The 21,524-nt window shown below is 37.5% G+C and overlaps 1 protein-coding gene across 1 annotated transcript in view; it reads right to left on the reverse strand.

The window, feature by feature from the left end:
- Nucleotides 1-1,270: 1,270 nt before the first annotated feature.
- The window catches only part of EVC2 (EvC ciliary complex subunit 2), an 80,244-nt gene continuing 59,990 nt past the window's right edge, over nt 1,271-21,524 (reverse strand). Inside the window, exons 19-24 of the mRNA XM_049794863.1 lie at nt 15,044-15,271; nt 12,625-12,845; nt 11,085-11,172; nt 4,142-4,335; nt 3,153-3,254; nt 1,271-2,670 (exon numbers count right to left, since the gene is read on the reverse strand). Coding sequence (XP_049650820.1) covers nt 2,397-2,670; nt 3,153-3,254; nt 4,142-4,335; nt 11,085-11,172; nt 12,625-12,845; nt 15,044-15,271 — 1,107 coding nt within the window. The 3' untranslated portion in view covers nt 1,271-2,396. The remainder of the gene's footprint in view (nt 2,671-3,152; nt 3,255-4,141; nt 4,336-11,084; nt 11,173-12,624; nt 12,846-15,043; nt 15,272-21,524) is intronic.

The following is a 21,524-nucleotide window of genomic DNA, read 5'->3' on the forward strand; positions in this document are numbered from 1 at the left end:
GATATTAGCACCCTTACCAGATACTTTTATCCTTTTAATTTGCCTACATCTGTTTAAAGTAAGAGGTTCAGCCAGACTGTAAGGCATACCTTTCTGATGTTAATTTACTTAGAATGAAGAACAATTTGCCCCATGTGGATAATGTTCAAAATCCTGAAGACTTTGGCCTTTTATATTACTTATTTTACTGATGACTATGAAGCCACATGGATTTAATTTGAATGGCTTGTCCAGCACACATTCCTTGGAAGACTTCAGCTGTGAAATATGGATGCTAATACCTATGGTACACACACAGAACTGCACACACAACAGCTGGCCCTCCTCTGTCCTCCAAGTGACTCAAAGCTGAAAGTAAGTCAACTCTTTATTGAAGTGGGCTATTACCTGGGTAGTACTCTCATAAGGCACAAGAGATGTTAAGATCTGGTAATTTCATTGAATATGTATTGCATGAAATGAAACTGATTCATAGCAGGGATGACTTTCCCTGCTAGAATAGTTACAATCACTGAGCTGCTTCCAGTTTGTGATGAGATGTGTGAGAGTTACAAATCAGCTTTCTATTATTAGACATACAGGTTATCTGTTAAGGATAATAAATTGATATTGCAATCAATATTCAGATGTTGCATTGTATTATTATTTTAACTGATTAAAGCTATTGGCCCCACTGTCTTATCTGTGATCAGTACTGTCATTTTCCTTTTATATTATAACAGCCTAGAGACTGGGCTTGTGAAGAAACCTTGGAAAAGACTCACATTCAAGAGAGGGTACTTCAGCTTTCAAGTGCTCCTTGCAGCCCCAAGCACAGCTCAGGTTTTCCTATTGGCTTTTCTTGCATAGGGCCAAACCCCTTTCTGAAACACCTGAGCCTCCTCCCATACAGCTCTGACCTACCTCCAAGATAGGACAGACCCTACCTTTACCTACCCACGCCTTGGGGATGCATTAAAACATAGCGACTCTGAACTCCACAACCCTGATAGATTCCTCTTTCTGTGACAGCGATGACTTCTATGAAAAGACTGAAGAATGCAATCAAAAAATAATTAGGATTATCAGGCTAATTGCTGCATACATTTTCTAATGCTAATAGCGATATGAAACACTAATTGTTGTTTACTGTGGGATGAATATTTAAACTTGTCAAGCAAGAGAAGCAGAGAAAAAAAAATAATGTTTTTTTCCACTTGGAAGAGATGCCAACTGCAGACACACGTACATTGCAACATTTTAATTTTTAAAATTAAATTGGCACCCTATTAATACAAAGAAACAGAAACTCCATAAAATATATTGCAAAATATATGTTCACAGTACCCTCAGAGCATAGCATTCAAACACAGCTCAAACCCCCTCAAAACAGGCTTGAATACCATGAAATATTAACAAATACATGTGTTTCTTTTATTTAGCCTTTTCCTGTTCGTGTTTTTAGGGTTCATATTTACAGGCTTCTTTCTGTCAACTAGAAAGGTTTAAAAATTAACTCTTTTTCAAATGTAAAATGATATTCTCATCAATTTAGAGAAATCCAGGAATAAGAAATTCAAAAATACCAACCTAAAATTGTGAGAGTTGGCAGCACTGCAATCAAAAAAACTTCTGAAGGTATTACATGCCCATTCACATTTTTCCCTTTTCTACTGAGCAACGGTGATGATATTCGTTTACCAAAAAAATGATTGCAACAGGTTGCAACTATTTAACACAGTTTTGAGCTGTAGCCACATTCATAGTTCAGCTGAAGTAAGTTTAGAATCAATAGCAAAAAGCTGAAGTTACTCCAGGATGTAATGCTAAGTACATATGTATATGCTGAAGATCTGGACTACCAGCTATCACTGCAGAACACAGACTGCAGAAGTAACATTCAAAGCCTATTAAGAACATGACATTAAACAGTAAATTAGCTAGAGTAACAGAAAATCAGAGAACAGAGGACTTATGGGTTGTCCACTTCACCTCTTCATGCCATCTGCTATACTGCAGCTTATTACAAGAATATATAAATACAAGAAATGTAAATCAGTACTTACTTTATATAATAAATAACCTTTCTGCATAAATTATGAAAATACAGCTACAGTAAAATCAGTGCAAAAATTATCAAAATGTACTGAAGGAACACTGAATCCTGCCTGCCAGAATGTGCATCATAGAACACCCATATTTCATCTACTGCATCATATGCTTCCAAGAATTAAAAAATGCACAATGCACATTGCTAACTGCGCCATTCTGAAATTACAGCTATTTACAATGTCAGACAAATGAGATTAAAGCTATGCGCATGTTATTTAAACTGCACACTTCATTCTTTCTCATTATTTTACTGAATTTTAAAAAACTTCCTCTTCCCTAATTGATACTTTGAATGGAACTTGCCCTCACAAGTCCATATTTGCACGAGCAGTCTTTTTGGAATTAAGAAAGTTCTTTTTCTTTTTCCTTGGAGAATTATGCAAAGAAACTATTGGATCACTTGGCTCACGGAACAAAAATACCTTCTCCCCTGTGTCTAACAGCTCTATGGCTTCAGCAGTTGCAGTGTCCAAAGGAACAGGTAGATCAGACTGTTCCATAGGAGGATGTGTAGGCGAACATCCAAGATGGATGAATGATGCTTTTTCCAAGAGGGCAAGCTGCTTCTTCTTTATCAAGCTACATTAATGAAAAAAATTGAATTGAAACAAACAAAATTTGGGGAAAAAAAAGCATAGTTTCCTATATCATATCCTGACATAGAAGTGGTGACTTTGGAAGCTAAAGAAGATCATATTTCAAAAGACAGAATTGTAATTTCCATTCCAATCCCCAACAATTTACATATCATTTTATGAGATACAAAATTGCATAAGGAAAGATAACTTTATAATAAATAACCATAGGGAATATGGGCAATATCTATGAAAAATGGGTCAATTTTGTGGATATGTATGGAAAAGTCTTTTTAGGCATTTACTATTATTGCTTACTATGTGACAATATGTTGTAGGAAACACAAGCACTGAACAGCAGAACAGTGTCAGAAAAGGTGTATATATGAACTTATTTTCTGATTTCTAATGTATATAAGAGGAACCTTTGGAGATGAAATGAAGTATAAAAAAAAAATCATATGTTTCTTCCTGTTTTCTCCTCACCTGTCTTTTCTCTTGTTTAGAGAAGGCATCTTTTCCAAACTTCTGTTTATCAGATCTTGCCTTACTTTGTTCTCCAGTGCTTGCCACAACTCTTGGTTCTTCCTGAAGGAGCAGGAAAGAAAAAAATTCCCAGCAGCAAATCCCCAAATATACACACTTCCCTCCCCTTTCTGATTTTAGCTACCAAACCCATGACAGTAATACCATTAAGACAGTCAGTAAGAGCGGTCAAGTATTTTTGCTGCCCTGCCACAAATCATTTAAATCAGCTAAGATCACACCTCAGGGCATGGTCCCAAGGACACTTATCTGTTCCTTGACAACTCACATCTGACAACTAGAGGGCCCAGTGCCCAGCTGCTTTTCTCCCCTTCCCATGTCATGGCAGGGAGTTGGGAGCGAGGGTCCCAGAGCACCTCTCGGTATTAGGTGCACAGCTATTCAGCTGGTCTTAACAGGGATAAACTGGAGGGATGAAGGCTCTTGGGAGACTACCTGTCTCTGTGAGTGTAGGGAAAAAACAGTGGCCACTTGGGACTTTAGTAATGAACTACAAAGGGACAGGCATCTGCAGGTTGAAACTTCCACTATTAGAAAGGAGGACCTCCTTTATATCTTTAGGAGCTATAGACACCTGAAATCTGGTGTGCTATGAATATTACAAATACAAAAAGCTGGAATGAAAATAATTTGAGTAAGTTTCAATAAACTCCAATTAAATTCAATAGAAAGAAAATCATCAGAACAAGACTTATAAATCTAGAAAATAACAGTTTGATTCATAAAGTTATAAAATTTATTAACTTTTCATCAATCAATTTATTATAGTTAAAATATTTCACTTACCCCACAAAAATATTTCAAAAGGAAACTTATGCACCTGTGAATTTTTCTATTGCTGTCAGTTTGCTTGTCCAGCAAATAAATACATATACATGTAAAGCAATAATCTTCTCTTGCAATCGTCTACCAAAATGTATCACACTTACTTTTTCTTACAGCTGCCAGAGTCATCTGCATTACTGCCAACTTCAGCAACACCATCTGAATATTTACTGATGGAATTGAGGACAGAAAGAACCTCACTTTGTGAGCTGGAGGGCAGCAACAAGTTCAGGATCCTGTGCAACATCCCCATTGGTACCCTTGTCAGTTTAGCTAAATAACCTGCCAGTCGGAGCTCCTAGAGGATTAATGAGTAGAAAAGAGATAAATTTAGCATTGAAAATAAAAAAAGTGTTAGCAAATTTTAATTACTATCATTAAAGAATTATTCATTATAGAAACAAGAAGTATTACTGAAAATCATGTTAGTGGTGACAGTTTTGGTGTCAAGTGGTCATAGTCCCAGTCTCACTGCTTCTACCCAGACTGGCCCGTATCATATACTAGTTGAAATAGTTGTCTATTTCATTCTGGATACAGGCAATGTAAATCTTAAACAACCAGTTGACCTTGGCATATGTGCTTAGGGCATGCACTCGATGCCCTTCCGTTGGAAAAAATCACAATGCAACCATATTCTAGCATGTCAGGTTTAGTTACTTTATGGATTGTACTATTATAAATAAATGCTTTCAAGATAGTAATGAAGCAATATGGCATTTCTTGGTCTGTAAAATTAGGGGAAAACAAATAGCCTCTGAAACCTAATGACAACATTTACATGTTGCCATGGTTGAGCATTTCATTGTTCAGCCTCTCGTAACACCAGATTCTCAGAGAACAGCTTGTAACATTTGTTAAGAGGTGAAGGAAACATCTGGTTTTGTTTTGGTGGGGGTTTTTTCCCCCATACATCCTCTCTTTTCTGGCCCAAAAGTCAGTGGTAAAGCATACTCACATAGTGTTCAAATAGACTAAGTTCAAATTTAGTTGTTCCCTAGACAATCACCCAGCCCCATTTCCTGCCCCCCTCCAAACACCAAAACCCCGTTGTTATTTTCTGCTCTGCTGTCAAAACTACTGTGTCCCCAGGGCTGTTTCTGGGGATTTCTCATGCGTATCAAATATCAAAACTCTACAATATATTGAGAACTACATGGAAGGAAAAAAGTAGAGGAAATTAAAGCAAGTTAAATGCCTCAAAGAATGCCAGAAAAATGCTGTTGTAGTCTCTTCAAACAAAACACATATCTCAGGTAACCGAAGTTAGGTAAAATGTGCCAAACATTCAAGATGACTCCTGACAGCTGAGTCACCTCCACTCTGTAGACCCTCCTGTTAGTATTGATGGGGCAGAGGGCTACAAAGCCCATGTCACATAAAAACCCCACAAAGTCCCACCATGCAGGAAGACAGCTGATTTCTTTGTCCACAGTGGATTCAAAATGTCACAGCAAATATTCAACCTCTCCCTCTTTTTTGCATGACAAATTTTCAGAGAAGCGAATACACCTAGGAAATCCTTGTATTAAGTGAATCTTTGTCCTTGAAAGAAGCCATTTCACCAAAAGGATGCTCTGTAAAGGACAATTCTTTCTGCTACATCCATGTAAAACCAAACCAAGCAACCACCCCCAAAGCAGCCCTAACCCAAATTCAGCCAGCCACCCAAAATAAGGAAATCGATCAACCTCCTCTTCCCGTAACTTTTCTCCAAGCAGAGAACTCCCCTCCAAAAGGCAGGAAAACTAGCCACTTCCTAAAGTTTCCTGGGCTCTTCAGTGTTGTTACAGGATTTCCATGGAAACCACTGAGATACTAGAATGAACACGACAAAATCCTAAGATTGATGAGAAATTAGTAAGTTGACATGGCATCTAGAACATCCAATATTTTCACCCTAAACAGGCACCAAAGTTAGGCAAAAGAGATGTCTGTTCAGGCTACTTAGGGCAAGAAATTATTTGTTTCTTCTCTGGAGAGGAATGTAAATAAGAGCTTAAATCTTAATACGCACACTTTAATTTCTATAGTTGTATACAGACTGTATTGGACTTTTGGTCTTTAAAAACTGTTCTAGAAACTTACAAAAAACAACATTAAGTGAGAGTAAAAAGGACACATCTGTGATCTATTCTGCCCTTTTCAGATAAATTGTCTCAGGACCTTTAACTCAGTAATTTATATCTGGATGGTCAAAACATCATGACTTCAGTACTGCTTTCCTCTGTAATAGTTTCCTCTTTTACATGTTCTTTTCTCCTCTCTGACCCCTACCTTTCTGCATCAAGTATAAATTGGACTGAGAGGCAACCCTTAAAGCTTTTCTAACAGAGTAGAATTCACGATTAAGTAATCCTGCAAGGTGCCACAATGCTGTCAGCAGCACCAAAAGTGGCACAGGCACCCACCAGCCAGGTGCATTTCGGATATGTGTGGCAAAGGGAGTGCTGATGTGTGAACATGCACTTTCAGATGCTCACAGGTACCTAGACCAGCTTGCAGAAGCAGGAAGGAGAAGTGAATGTGCATGCAAACACAAGAATGGTCTCACTAGTCAGACCAAAAGCCCTCTGGCCTGGAATGAGTTTGATTCTTCACGTATATTATATGGTAAGGTACCACAAAGATTAGGAATTCACTTTTTTCATAACATCTAATGGATACAAATGCTACTTGCACCACCAATAACCTCATCTGTATTCTCTGAATTTGGTCAAAATAAAACCAGGAATTAATTGTAGTTTAGAAACAGCAGAATTACTTTTAAGCATTTGGACTGAGCGGTGTGTATTTAAACAACTAATGTAAGAATCAATGAACTCAATCCATGCTGTGTTTCAAACTTACTTTGCTGTTTCCACATGACAGTCTGCCTGCATCATCTGTTGTCTCTAAAATGCAACCAGTGTACCTGGGGCTATAGCTATGAGCTGATTTAAAAGTAACTTCTCAGCCAGAGGCTTATGATCCGGAACTCACTATCATTCAAGCAAATCTCTTACTGACTTAGATATGCCTCCATAAGGATGTAGGAAATAAAGGAAAGTAAAACTTAACTGGTTTTCCAGAGAGGGCTGCATCCACAGTTCTGGAAACTAGTCTGAAAGGGAAAATCTTCTTTAAAGTAAAGAATGAGTGTAAGCTACAGAGGTACAATAGCTATAGTTTGCTAATACTTGCCAATAGAATGTGTTCTCTAAAGTGTAAGAAAACAGAAGGAAAAAAGATTTAAAAAAATATTCCCATATCAGCTCACAGGATACGCACATCTGAAAGTAGGAACATGTTAGTTACACTGTGAGCCTTAATAAATTAATAAATTACTTTTCTACTAAGCACATCTTTACAGTTGAATTAAGAGTACTCAGGTTTGGAATTATAATTGGAGTTAAGTTATTATACTTGCTAAGAACAGAAATTTTGTTTTGTATTATCTGCAGGGTAAATATGTATAGGTTTTATGGAATTTCAATAAGGTATGTCCCAGAATATCTCTGGGCTACACTTTATATAAATAAATATAAACAGAAAAACCCCAATGGTATATCTAATGCATATTTACATAAATTAAGTATTTCTTCAGGGGATCTTATGAACTAAACATAGAGCACAGTCCCCCAAGTATACACTGAACAGTGTGTCCAGTTTTTCAAGTGCAGTGAGGTGACAGTGATGCTCTTGAATCTCTGTCTTCAAGATGTCAAAATCTGTAATTTTCAAGGGTCATTATTCACCTGCTAGTGTGCTAAGAGGACTGGGTACTGTGAAAATATGACATACTCTGTTTTCATGTATCTGTAATCTACAAAACATGATTTTAACCTCTCAACTTGCAGATTACATGCCATGCTTTTCAGATGCTCTTTCACAATATATCTGTGCCAAAAAAAGCCAACAACCATCACAGGAAGACAATTAAGTTGTCGACAAGTTGAGCAACATTTCTACCTATGCTGTAGAAAAGCAATCTGTAGCTTCCCCCCAGTTAAGTGGTATGATCTTTGGGAATGCAGGACAAGGAGTGTCAGTATTATCAAACTTGCTAGGACAGAAACAAGCTACAATAACATGCAAAACCAGCACTCTCCTGGTTAGTCCCATGCAGTCTGATGATAAATACGATTAACACTTCCAAACAAAAGAGAGCAATGCCTTTGAACTGAAACGCTAAGAAAAGAGCCAAGGTCTCTTGGGAAAGGGTTCCCTTCGAAATGATTCACAGCCAGCAGCAGCAGCACTCAGCCACCAGGTTTGACTCTTTTCGCTTCCACCAAGTCCTACACACCTGCTTCAGCATTCATCTTAACATGCCACACATCTTGAACTCATGCCTTCATGAAAGAGGTAGACGCTGAGGCTCTATCAGAGACAACCAAACTCAAGGGCAGCAGAAAAACAATTCACAACATCCTTTGCAAAGTAAGAACTCTTCTGCTGAGCAGCTGGCTTGTTACATGCACCTTCTTCCTACCCTTCTATGCCCAGGAGCATGGCAAGCTAAGAACCACAACATGAGATTAATGCACTATTCATGCTCTCTTTTAACAGTTCCCACTTAGTGATTGTTTTTGCCAGCTCATGAAATTGCTAAATAAACACTGAACAAGGTCCCAGCCATTCCTTCAATTAGTCCAAGTTTGCAAGGCTAGAGCAGATTTAAAAGCACTGAAATTAAACTATGAAAATAGTCTTGGTAGTGCTAATCTGGAGGAGTTGGTCTGTGCTGTCTCAAGCCTCTATACTGGCCAGCATTTCTGGATGCAGAATATTTTGTCAGATAAATATATAATGAACTAGGGGGTTAAAAAAAAAAGTATAAAAAGAATTCCCAAGATTATGGTCCACCAAGACTAATGACTTGAACCACAGTAGTACAGAGAAAGATCAGCAAAACCCGAAGGACCTTCAAAGCATTTTCAATTTTTACATCTGTTCTGATGTGTATTTACCACTGATGTTGAATGGAGTTTATTTTATGTAAGACTTATATTTATCATATTCAAAAGGTATCTGAAGCACTGTATGCTTCAGCAAAATAATTCACACAAGCCTGTTAACTCCTTACCTGTATTACAAAAAAAACCAGGAATGCTGAACAGGACAAAAAAATTATCTTTTCTCCTAGCAAAGTGTTCTGAAATCTTGAATTATTAGGCAAACTGCAACTACAAATGGGCAAATAAAGCATCAAATTTAATATCACCTGTGAAAAGAGTTATAGCTGTCACTGCTCATGTCACTGTTCCACAACTGACCGAATAACTGAAAATAGCAACTGCCTCATCAGCACTATGCAACTAATTTTAAAGGAGTATAAATGAATACATATAAAGTTTAAAGTTATAAAGAAATAATCAGATTAAAACTGGCCATCATCTCAATATTTATGTCATAAGTACCCTACAAAAGCCTGCAGCAGAAATTTTTAGCAGTGTCAGCAGGATGCTACTTCTGTGAAGTCCCCATAAAATGTTAGGAGCTCTATGTGCAGTAGGCCATGGGGGCAGAAAACACACTGAGAAGGAGGTGAAGGCTGGAACGGAATTCAGGAGTTCCTGATAGCCATATCCACTTACAATACACCAAACTGTCAAGGCCAACATGGTGGCAAGATGGTTTGAAAAAAAGCCGTTGCAACAGGAAAAAAACCTCCACCACCCCCACCAACAAACAAACAAAAAAAGCACAAAGAGGAAAATAACAACAACAACAACAATAACAATAACCAAAACTAAGGGAAAAAATAGCTTAGACTTAAAATGAGAAGGCTAGTAACAATGGTCATGACCTCCTCAGCCAACACCTTCAAATGTTACACTGCAAGACACACCAGAATGGGGTTTTGGTGTTCATATTATTATGCCCAGAGGATAGGATGCTCTTGGAAAGTGTAAGACAAGGTTTGAATTCCCACTCTTCCTGATTTAATTCAGTAGCACAAAGGGAGATCTTCCATTCCAGGACAGCAGCTCAGCTATCAGGCTGCCAGATATTCAGAAGCAAGTCTCTTCCAGCAAGCCTCGTGGAAGGACCCTGCTCTGAATGGAGCCCACGAGAGGCAGAAACTGAAGTGATTATCACAATCCTGTCAGCTGTAGCAGTTCCTGATGCAAATTCCTTACCCAAATCAGAGTAAGGAACTGAAAACATGTGCTACCTTTCAGGTGAATCTCCCAACACAGTTGTAATATACAGGAGTCTCACTCCAATTCTTCATGAGAGCAGCTGACCTCAAATAGCAATCTAACTCAGGAGAGGATAAAGAGTTCAGAAAACTGAGCAGAAACAAGCTGAGAGACATGAAGAGCTGAGACACCCTTAGTCTAAGTGGTCCCTCCTTGGCTTGCTGGCCTCTGAAGCTCCCAATTTATGCTACAGGTGACTGCAACAACTCCTGTCCCTGACAGGCAAGATACTTGGATGTGAAAAGCTGCAACAGCAAGTCTCTTTTCTGATGCTAGCTATATATCTCAACCAAGGGCTGCAGATAAAATTTGGGGACAACGGCGATTCATTTTTAATGCCTTTTGTGGCACTGACAGGCAGCCAACAGACAGCAAATTACCTGAAGAGGTGATACTCTTTTTGGAAACAATATGTGCAATGATACTAGAAAATTTAACTCGCAGTCCTTCTATCATCTAGTTTTGTAACACGATCAGTGCAAATTCTTTCTAACACTGATTAAAGCCTAAACAAAACTCTTGTCTCATTACATGGATATCAAACTGTAAATCTGTCTGTAAACCAGAAACTCAGGCAATTTAGTTTCCTCCACAGAATGAAATGCAACAGGACAACCCCTGGAAAGGATTTGTAAGTGAACAGAAAGAAGTATAACTCAATAAAATTCAATAGGCTCAAAGTAGGTCAGAATTAACTGAAGTGAATGATAATACACGCTACGAACACCAGAACTGGTAGTGACTATTAGCAGAACTGGATCCAAATACATCTGTAATAGTTCCCAAAAAAGCAAGAAAAGCTGATTTCCGGATACAGCTGTAATTTAAACTTGGAAGCTTTGTTCAATTTCATGCTTACCTGACTATAAAGTGCCAAAAATGCATCCATTTCTATATTTTCCAGGAGATCTTCAAGCACTGCACAATTCCATTGCTCATCTCTCAAGCTGAGGTGAAAGACAGAATTAACATTGAAATCTTCCCAGGCGCAATGACTGTATTATAGGAAACAATATCTGAAAGTCATCCATTCAGGAAACATATCTTTCTGTCAGCCAAGTTGGGTGAGCAGCGTAACTTCTAAAATAAGCCAACTTCTCCTTTTTCCCCATGAACCACCAAGCAAACATTAGAGCAGAATCTAAGGCTATGGTCTTGCACACAATTCAAATCTGGAATTGCTGCAAGGCAACATGATTCAACCTGTCCCCATCCTCTTCTTTAAATTTAATCACCACACTTTATGGCTAGTTGTGGATCTTTTTGTTTCTGGAATGTAACAGTAAACAGTTAACTTCCTCACTACTGGTGGTCTATTTTGTTTCTGGACCAAATCATGAAGCCATCCTTATGTCACCTGGGAGAAGTACAAAATTTGTTTCCTTCCATTATGTTTTCAGGTAAAGACTAGTTGCAGTGTCTTTGAAGGCTTCACTGATATATCTCTACAGTAGTATCCAGAAACCAGTAACCTACCTGCTCTTCTAGTGACTCTCTACTTCTGCAACAGGAGAGTCATTAATCTACATCGAGTAGAGCTCCAGCCCTTTCAGAATTAAAACAGACATAAGCCTGCAATAACTCCACTCAAACCCTATCAAAGCCTTTTTTAATATATCAGCTATTTCACAGAAAACCCTCTTTGTAATGGAAAGCACCCTCTCAGGATCTTACATGAACCTTGAAACGTAGTAGGCTTTTAATACTGTGCAATACACATGGAAATGTAATTTTTAACTCCTGTAACCCTAATGTAATACAATACTTTGCAATTTTGAAAATTATCACCCATTTTCGCTAGGCAACCTTCACGACAAGAAAGATATTTCTACATACCTCCCAAGAGGCTTTTTTTTTTGTCACTGATATCTTTACTTAAAAACTGTCCAGGGAAAAGTGAAATTGAGCCTGTCTCTGAGAAGAATTTATATATCCCATCAAAAATGATTGTGCGACAGGGAATTCAGTCTACAGTGTGACAGTGGAGATGGAAATTCAATTTAAATTGTCTCAGCTACTTTCTCTGACCCCAGCAGATCAGGTTTCATTGAAGTCCCTACCTATCTTCCTGGGAGACAAAGGAACAGGATTAAAACTCTTTTTCTCCTTGCTGCTAAGGAATATTGCTATTTTGCCACTGTCCCTGTCAAGAAATGGTGACTGCCTGCAACACATCGCAATCTGTATGTAACTACGTTGTTATTATTTCCTGTTTCTTATTTCAATATTCCAAAGACTCCTCAGGTATACTCTGGGCCACATCACAAAAATGCACTGTTCATAGATGTATAGTCCCTCCCCAACACAGCAGAACTGTGAATGGCTGCTGTTTCTCCATGATATCTTATGGTCTAAAAGGACCGCAGTAACTTAGTAAAACCGAAGATCAAAGCACTTACCTTTGCTGGTGCAGATTTATGAGTTGCCTACATTTATTCATGGCCTGTCTTAGCAGAACTGTCACCTGTCTGTCTGCATTCATTTCCACAGCTTCACTTGAAAGTCCCAATCCATCCGGAGTCCACCTCTGCCTACTCATTAGATGCTGCTGCTGCTGCTGCTGAGTTGACTCCTTATGAAACATCTCGTACTCCAGCTTCCTGTCAAGTTCTTCAATCTCCTAGAGGTTGAAAACACATAATGATGAAAAGTCATAATTTAACTTGGAAGAACAAATTTCATTTGGAGTGAAGAAAAAAGATGGTATCAGGATTTCTGATATTGGTTTATTCATTTCTCATTCTACTCAGCCACTTGCAGTCATTACCCTTTCCAATCCATTGCATGGCTTCACTAAACATGACTTGCACGCTATGAATATCAGAACAATGCTGAAAGATATGAGTCAATTTTCATTGTGTTAAAGGTTGATGCTCTCTGGAACCTTCCACTGTAGAGGACATCTAGAAAGTACACTACCAGCACGGCTGAGATCCAAACAAAAGAATGGCACCATTAGAATTCATCTATAAGCTGCATAAAGCCACTGAAACAGCTTGAGAAACTCTGACTAGTTTTAGTTATACTGAATCAACAGCTAATATCAAAGAGGTTTGAAGTTAAAAATAATTCACATTTAGTGTGATAAAATTAGGGTTAAAATACAATGCTCTAAAAATCAAAGGATTGAAACCTGAAGTCTTAAGTGGACTGGATCCCTCAATGCCAAAGATCTCTCTTTGGCCAAAGAGTCAAACTAGACATCACAAAGAAGGCTTCATATGCCAGTTTTCCAATGTCGTTGTCTGACCTCAAGTTTTAAGTTGCTTAGTATCTCAGTGCCCTACTTCCTCACCTGTACCTTGGAGAAAATGCTGAATTTCCATCTATTCCTCCACCTCATCAGCTGTATTCAGACTACAGATTCATTGGAGCATGGTGTCTCCAAGTAAGTGTCTGCTCCCTGGTCAGCAAGGTTTGACTTTGGAGCTTAGATTCACTTTCCTAACACCAAAACTGAGTATTAAGTTGTTATCTCTAAGGGGATGAAGCAAATTCACATATAGCCAGATATGTTTGTTTCACTGACTGGCAAAACTATCACTGATGTCATCAGCATTAAGGAATCCTGTGTAATCTGATACATTTGTTTTAACGTAACAGGTGTTAAAATTTGCCAGCTAGTGAGACAAAGGAGTTGGACAGAAACACAGCAAGAGAGAGAGGTTTGATCACCAGGAAACAGTCCCTGTAAACCAAGCCTAACAGGCACTTTAAACAATGCCTAAAATATTTTTTTTCCCCAAAATAGGGCTCAACTCAGTTCTTGCACATTGAATAAAGAATCCAGTGTTAGCTACTCTAGGTCTCTCTTCTGCCTCTCCTTCAATTCTTTTTCTTCATCTGTTCAAGGACAGAGAAGCTAAAAGCAATTTCTTTGCAGGGCCCCCTTACACTTAGCACCTAAAAGGCAATAATTCCAGATTAAATTAGTTTTAATACTCTATCTACATACAACTTTCACTACTTCCTACAGACCCAATACAGATTTAAGCAAAACTGGAAGCGTTTAAGCATTCTAACTGCCATTCTCAAAGAAACTGTAGAGATGACAGCATTAAAATTTAACCAGGAGTTTTCACAGCAATAGCTGTCTAATGATGCCCTCTAGCAAAGAGGTTTTGCTCTTAAAAACCCATTTTGTTTGTTCTACTCCAGTGCTCTCCCAAGCCTCACTTGGATAGTTCCAAATAGCAGATGTAACAAAAAATAATCCTTATGAATACAGAGCACTGAAGTATTAAAAAAGGATTAGAAAACTGGCACATACCAAGTATGTAATAAATATGATGAAGGGAAGAGGCCTTTCCAAAGTTTCTACTATTTAAACTGCATGAGTGTGCTTGGAGGGAGATAAGACAGGTAGGAGGCTGTATAAATATAATCTCTGATTGAAGTATATCATGTGGCTGTGTATTTTGCTATATGGATAGCACTATAACATGAACAGTTTTGTAACAGAGTCACGACTACTTACACACTATCCCAGTCGTGACTCACAATCACTTCCCAACTGTCTTCCTTGCAATCATTAAAAATTTAATATTAATTAGCCACAAAAAATACTGCTCTTTCTGCCTGTAGATCTCTGGATCCTACTATAATAAAAATAAATAATAATACACAATCTTCCCTGGCTCTAATACTTTCCTTCTCTTTACTTTTACTGAGTGCATTAAAGTGCACGTAACCACAGAAATTAAAGGCTGGACCACCAGGAACTGCAAACCAGCACAGCTAAATCAAAGTCAAATAAGCTACTGTGATAGTTGCTGTCTCCTAACATGAATTTTTCCTTTTCACAACTTCATTACTTACAGGATTATGTGCTTCTAAAATCTGAATACATTCCAATTTTGACAGGGTTTTTGACATGCTCAGTTGTTCAAAGAGCAAAGCTTGAATGCTTATGATAGCAGTATACAGTTCCAGCGTTTTGGACTTTTTAACAGCCTTCTGAAAGGCTAAAGAAGCAATATACTCTCCAAGTTTATTTTCCAGATCACGCAGCTGACACTCTTTCTCAAGCAGCAACTCATACTTAACCTAAAAAATACCAAAACACAAAAGATAACAAGATTAACAGAAAACGTGACATGCATGCTTATGATTTTACTACTCTGGAACTAACAAACAGGATTAAAGTAGCAAAGAAATCAATGCTGTTATGTTATAATGTAATACATTGTTTTAGAAAGTGCTTTTAACATTAAATTCCAAGCTTTTACTGTGTTTAACTAATCAAAAAAAATTACTACAGTAAGGTCAGATATTTCAAAGAGATCAGGCTTTGTTTTAGGGTAGTCATAACTAATATTAAATACTAACCTAAAATTGAGGGTCTATATAATTTTTAATATCAATAAAAACTAAAAATATAAATAAACCTATGCTTACCCATGTGATTGGAAAAATGGGAAGATAAAATACATCCTTCTGTTTAGCAAAAATACAAAATTTATAGAAAGACTGTATTTAGTTTCAAATCAGCAACTGACTGTTAATATTGACCAATGAAATTCAACCTACTATTCTTTAAGCAAATAACCAAAAATCTTCTTATATAAAACAAAGTTAAACTGTAAATCAAGAGTCTACTGGTAATGGATATCAAACAAGATTAAAACTGGATTGAATGGACATCAAACAGGATTAAATTAAAATGATTTAACTCAACAACTATGTTGCTGCCACACATCTGATGGAACATTCACAGAAAGTATCCAAGGGTGAAAGCCAAGCATGGCGCGTGCAAGCACATGACCAAATGCAACGTGACTGATGAGCTCTCCATGCTATACCACTGACATTCACTGCCGGTGATATTGCCACTGTGACCATTTTTCTGCAGGTCAGTGTGGATAGTAGCCAGCTGTAACTACCCTCCTTAGATGCTTCCATCTGAGCTTGTCACTCTACGCTCCCTTTATAGAGAAAGAAAAGGAAAAGGCACTTCTCGGTACGTTTTGTATCCTGACAAATGTTTCTCCACTGACGTGTAAGTGTGGATGTCTAGGTTAGACATTGATGGCTACGCTGCATATCTAACATTTGGATAGCTGAATCCTCAAAGACGCTAAATAATTATCAGTTTGGTTTTATTCTCTCTCCCTGTATTACCCACACGGGCCCAGAAGTTGGATTGTAAGAGAGAAAAGACAGAGAGAGAGAAAGTACATGCAACCACAAGAGCTCCAACTCCACTGCTTGGTGTTGGTATCAACTGCTGCCCTACACACTGGATTTAGAATAAAGCTAAGCACAGAAACAGCCCATCTCTACACTGCTGGGTATCAGAGTGCAGGGTTTTTCCTCACTCCATCTCTAATTTCTCTTTTGGTCCTGACAAATCTAATCTGATAGGTTTCACACCGTACCAAAAAAAAACGTTTTCAGAAATCAGCATTTTCAGATGTTTCCAGTATTACGTATTTTAACAGCAATGCTCAAGTAACTCCTGCCTGTGACAGAATGGAAGAACCACAGCCATCAAAGGAGGCATCTCAAAAACTTTTAAATAGCTTTGGTTGAGTTTACTATCACTGTGTCACCTGAGACCAAGTACTCACGTTTGCATTTTATGGAAAAGTATTCATCCCATCAAGTCTGGCCTCTACCTTAAAGAGCAGGAAGAGATGAACATCCCTATTTAATTGAGATGCGTACATAGTTAGTATCTTAGCACGGCAGGCATCCTGTGGTATGCCTTTATATATGCAGTCTTTATTTCTCTACAGTTTTACCAGTCTATAAAATAAGAATAATGAAGACCAACAGTTTTTGTCCTGCAAGTGTGAACTGCAACGCTATAAAGGTCAACTGTAGTTTTTAGACACTGTACGACTTCCCATTGGCACAACACCTGATTTTGCCCCTCAGATTACCTTTGCAAATAGAGATGGTATGTACTCAAGACATTAAAACCTTATGAGCTTTCTATTCATGCTTATCAGAATTACACATTATTGACTCTATTCAGGATTAGCTTTAAAGGAGCAGTTAAGGAGACTTCACCAAGTTTTTAGATCCCTGAGATGATAAATATTTAACATAATGCCCAGGAATTTTCTCTGGAAATTTTATTGATGAGGGACCTGCTAAGAGTGATTGTGTATCATCAAATTCTATTATCCAGTAGATAAAACTAAATTTAAAATGTGATTTGGAACCACATATGCTTGTGATATTCTCATTCATGCTCATGTGATATTCTCCAAAGTCTCCATTACATCATCTAGAATGTCCTTGAATGCAAGAGATGGAAAGTTACCTTCAGAAAGTATTTCCTACTAACATGAATTAAGCTAATTACAACACGAGTAAGAAATCATCCTACAGACACAAAGTAGAGGCAAGATTCTTTTCTTGATATCTTTAACAAATCTCCACCTTAAAAGACAGTGTCTCTCAACATTACTGTTAATCTAACAAATTGATCTTGAATAATGTAGGAGTGTGACACTACATAATAAGTAAGCATATAAGTTGCAAATAAACATAGAGGATATTTGAGTTAGGAGGAGAATTCAACTCAGATATTATACTCAAAATATGGTAACGAAAATGATAAAACCCAAGCTGTTATTTTTGAACATGGGAGGCAGAAATCTCCAGTGAAAAGCAAAAGAGACGGCCAAAATTGGAGTTTATGGAAAAAGAGCTGAGCTGCCTTCCAGTACCTGTTCAAAAAAAGCAGCTAACATTTACCTTAGGATAGATCCAGAAATACCCATTGCTTGTTTCTACGTTTCAGTTTTCAGTAGGAAAAAATTCAATAATAATAACAGTAATAGTTTTTTATACCTATCTTCTATGTTCCTTGCAGGCAGGCAAGAAACCTATTAAATTGAATTTGAGGCCTTTTGTTTTCTGTAGAATGCTTTTTACTGAAAAGCAAGTAACTTTAGCATCTCCCATTTAAGCTCACAGTCCAGCAATTCACAGGCATTCAAAGCTGTACACTGTACTCTAGCAGCACTGATCGGAAATCAGAGATAAAAACTTCCACAGAACATCCTGCCAATCATGACTTTGATACAGATTGCACAAAACAGCCAATCCCACCCTAATTCAGCTTTTTGGGGGAGTTTGTTTGTTTGTTTTGGTTTATTTATTTTGTCAAAGCAAATTTATTTTCAAAATCCAAAGTGTTACTTCAAGATATTCTTATGAGCCAGTGACATAAGACTAAGGCCTAGAAGCAAGACTATTCTACACTTCAATGCCAAGGCAAATATTTAAAACAAAAAAAAATTTAAAAAAAAATAAAAAATCTTTCTTCAAAAGCCTGTGCACAAGACTAATTTCTCAAATAAGACTCAAGGATTTTTTTCTGAATTGTTATACTACTGATCACTGTGACACAAGACAATGTTCTCAAAAGCAATTAGCAATTTTCAGAGCCATACTGTCTGACTGTCCAATTTTTTAAGGTCTCAGTTGTTAAGTTTCCATTGACTTGCCCTCACCCCTCTTTTTGGCAGTGAAAGTTGTTGCACTCTGAGGTGATTCTTAGAAAATGGAATGGAAGTGAGTCCTCAAAAGTAAAACACATGTGTTGACAAATACCAGAAGAGATAGCTTCTAAAGGAAGGCAATGAATTTATATCCGATTCAGCCAGCCACTTAATACTTCACCAACAACAGCTGCTATCTAGCAAGGTGTTCAGGGAGATGCATCACTACAGCAGACACCACTTTAAGGGGCAATTCATGTTAGAAATGAACCAGGTTGGACCACTAATGCCACAAGTCACCTTACAAAACTTTGGCAACGTTGAATTTTGAGTTTACTTAGAAGCAGGAAAATGGAGATGGATGAGAACGACCAATGTTTTTGTCGCAAAAGACTAAATTATTTATATTATGATTTTCATTACAACAGCACCCATTCAAGGAAGGGAAAAAAAAATTCAAGCAGACCTACCTGACTAGAAGCAAACAGGTCCATTTTCAAAAGAACTAATGCTTTAGAGTCTACATGATGCTCCCTATTCAAGGTAATAGGGCAGCTTCTTAACTAATAGAAATTATTACAACACTACAAGCTTGAATGAGTTATGACAACATACACACACTGAAGAGCTGGTCCTTCTTTTCTTCCATCTTTTATTTATATGTCTAAGATACTTCCTGCGAGAATACACATATTTTTACAATATCTCAAAAAAGGGGAAAATATATGCTTGAGGTATGATTTGTTTTTATATAACACAAAATGAATAAGTAAAATCTGAAGGCTGCCTTTGTGGTTGAGGAACAGGATGTGCTATAAATCTTTAAAAATGCAGATAAAAAAATTACACAGCAATGTTTTGACAGGTGTGTTCACACAACTGAATTTAAAGTTTGCTTCTTTCTTCACAGGAGGATCAGTTTCAGACACAAGGATTTTAAATGAATTATACATATATGAAATCTGGGGATAGATGAATGAATAATGAATAGATGAATGAGTAAATGAGTGATCACCTTTAGTGTAAGTTTGAACCCATTAAAATGAATAATGAATAAGGATGGAAAGGCAGTCTGACAACTCAAGTTCACTTATAAGGAGACACAAGAATGTATATTTTAATTTCTGACAACTCAAGTTCACTTATAAGGAGACACAAGAATGTATATTTTAATTTCAGCTGAATTCAAAGGCAAAAGACATGACATTGATGACCGAAACACTTACACTTTTGTCAACCAGTTCAAATAACAGGAGGTTTATAGGATATGTTCAGTATATTCCATGACTCATAAGATTTATGGTCCAAACTGCAAAACTAGATACTATTTGCATATTACTAAGTAAGAAGCCATATGTTAAGCATGCCCAAATACATGGGAATGATGTTCAGCTTTATCATTCATCATCTGTTCAACATCATACAGTAAATTAACTGCTGTTAAGCAAACAAAATGTTGCATTACCTAACTGGTACTAGTATCTACCCCTAGCCACCTTGAGTTTCTTTCTGCCTCTTGTCAGGTCTGAAATCACAGCTCTGCAAACAAAGAAACACACTTGTGAAAATCAAAGCTTGCAAGTAGATCTGACTTCAGTATGACATAGAAAGTGACTTCAGTAGAAGCCGGATCAAATATTGATTAGAAACTAAATTATAAACTAGTTATAAACTAATATAACCTGGCCATTCTTGAAGACTTTTCTCATACCAAACAGAAGACTGTAAAATAACGCTTGACATTGTACTGTTTGACACAATATTATTAGTGTCAAACTACTTTGGTTATGATGAATCAGCTCCCATCGGTCTGAACATTTGCTGCTGATTCCACCTGAAACATCCAAACTACACAAAAAATTGCCAATGCTGTAAATGCACTATGATTAGTCCATTGCTTGAAAGCACTGACTTCTAAATTCCACATTTAGTTCAGACTAATGGCTAACTAGTGTTGTCTCAGTCCTAAATATCACAAATAAAGGGAATAACCCGAAAATGTACTTGATTATCTGCAACCCCAAAGCCATTTCTCATTCAAGTCTTATTACTGGTTTTTTTAAGCCCAGCAAGGAAAATAGACTAAAGAATGCCAGTATTTTTACCACTGTGTTTCTTCCAAGATAGGTAACTGCTATTTCAGAAAGGAACAGCTACTTCCTCATGCACAAGACAGCTTAAAACAGCTATGAAACACAAAAGTAGAAGATACAGCCTGCTTTTGAAGATTTTCACAGCAAGATCAACGATACTCTCAGGTGCTCCAAGACTAGGCTTCAAACTTCTTCCCATGGCCTCCCACCCCACAGCCTCCTGTCTATGAGTTGTTCTTCTCTGTCATGCCTGTTTTACAGTACTGCAAAACACATCCTGCTGCTGCTTTCATAAGCGTTAGCTGGAAACCATTTTACAGCCATCCTGTAGTGAGACAGAACCCACAACACCATGAGAAGTCTGCAGGAGAATAGCAGCAGTGAAGGCAGAAATACAGCAGAGCTGTATTGCTCTATCATCCAATTGGTTGTGCCACTTCAGATGGTTAATTTTGAGTTAGATGATAAAAGTGTTCACATTAATGCAAAATTTAGAGGTGTAAGATTCTAAATGAGGAACAAGGTAACAGATTGCAACAGCCAAAAGAAAAAAACTCTACTTCTGTGATCAGCATAAGGCTAACGATAATATGACAACTAACATTTTTACTTAACAATAGTTTAGCTTCCTTATTGGGAAAAGCCCAAAGCATTGGCTTTTTATAACTAATGTGCAGCCATACAATTAGAACAACAACAGGTATGCCAGATGGTGCATATAAAACTGAAACAATGAGGCTAAGAGAAGCT

This window comes from Accipiter gentilis, chromosome 3 (genome assembly GCF_929443795.1).
Source record: "Accipiter gentilis chromosome 3, bAccGen1.1, whole genome shotgun sequence".
NCBI classification, from domain to species: Eukaryota; Metazoa; Chordata; class Aves; order Accipitriformes; family Accipitridae; genus Astur; species Astur gentilis.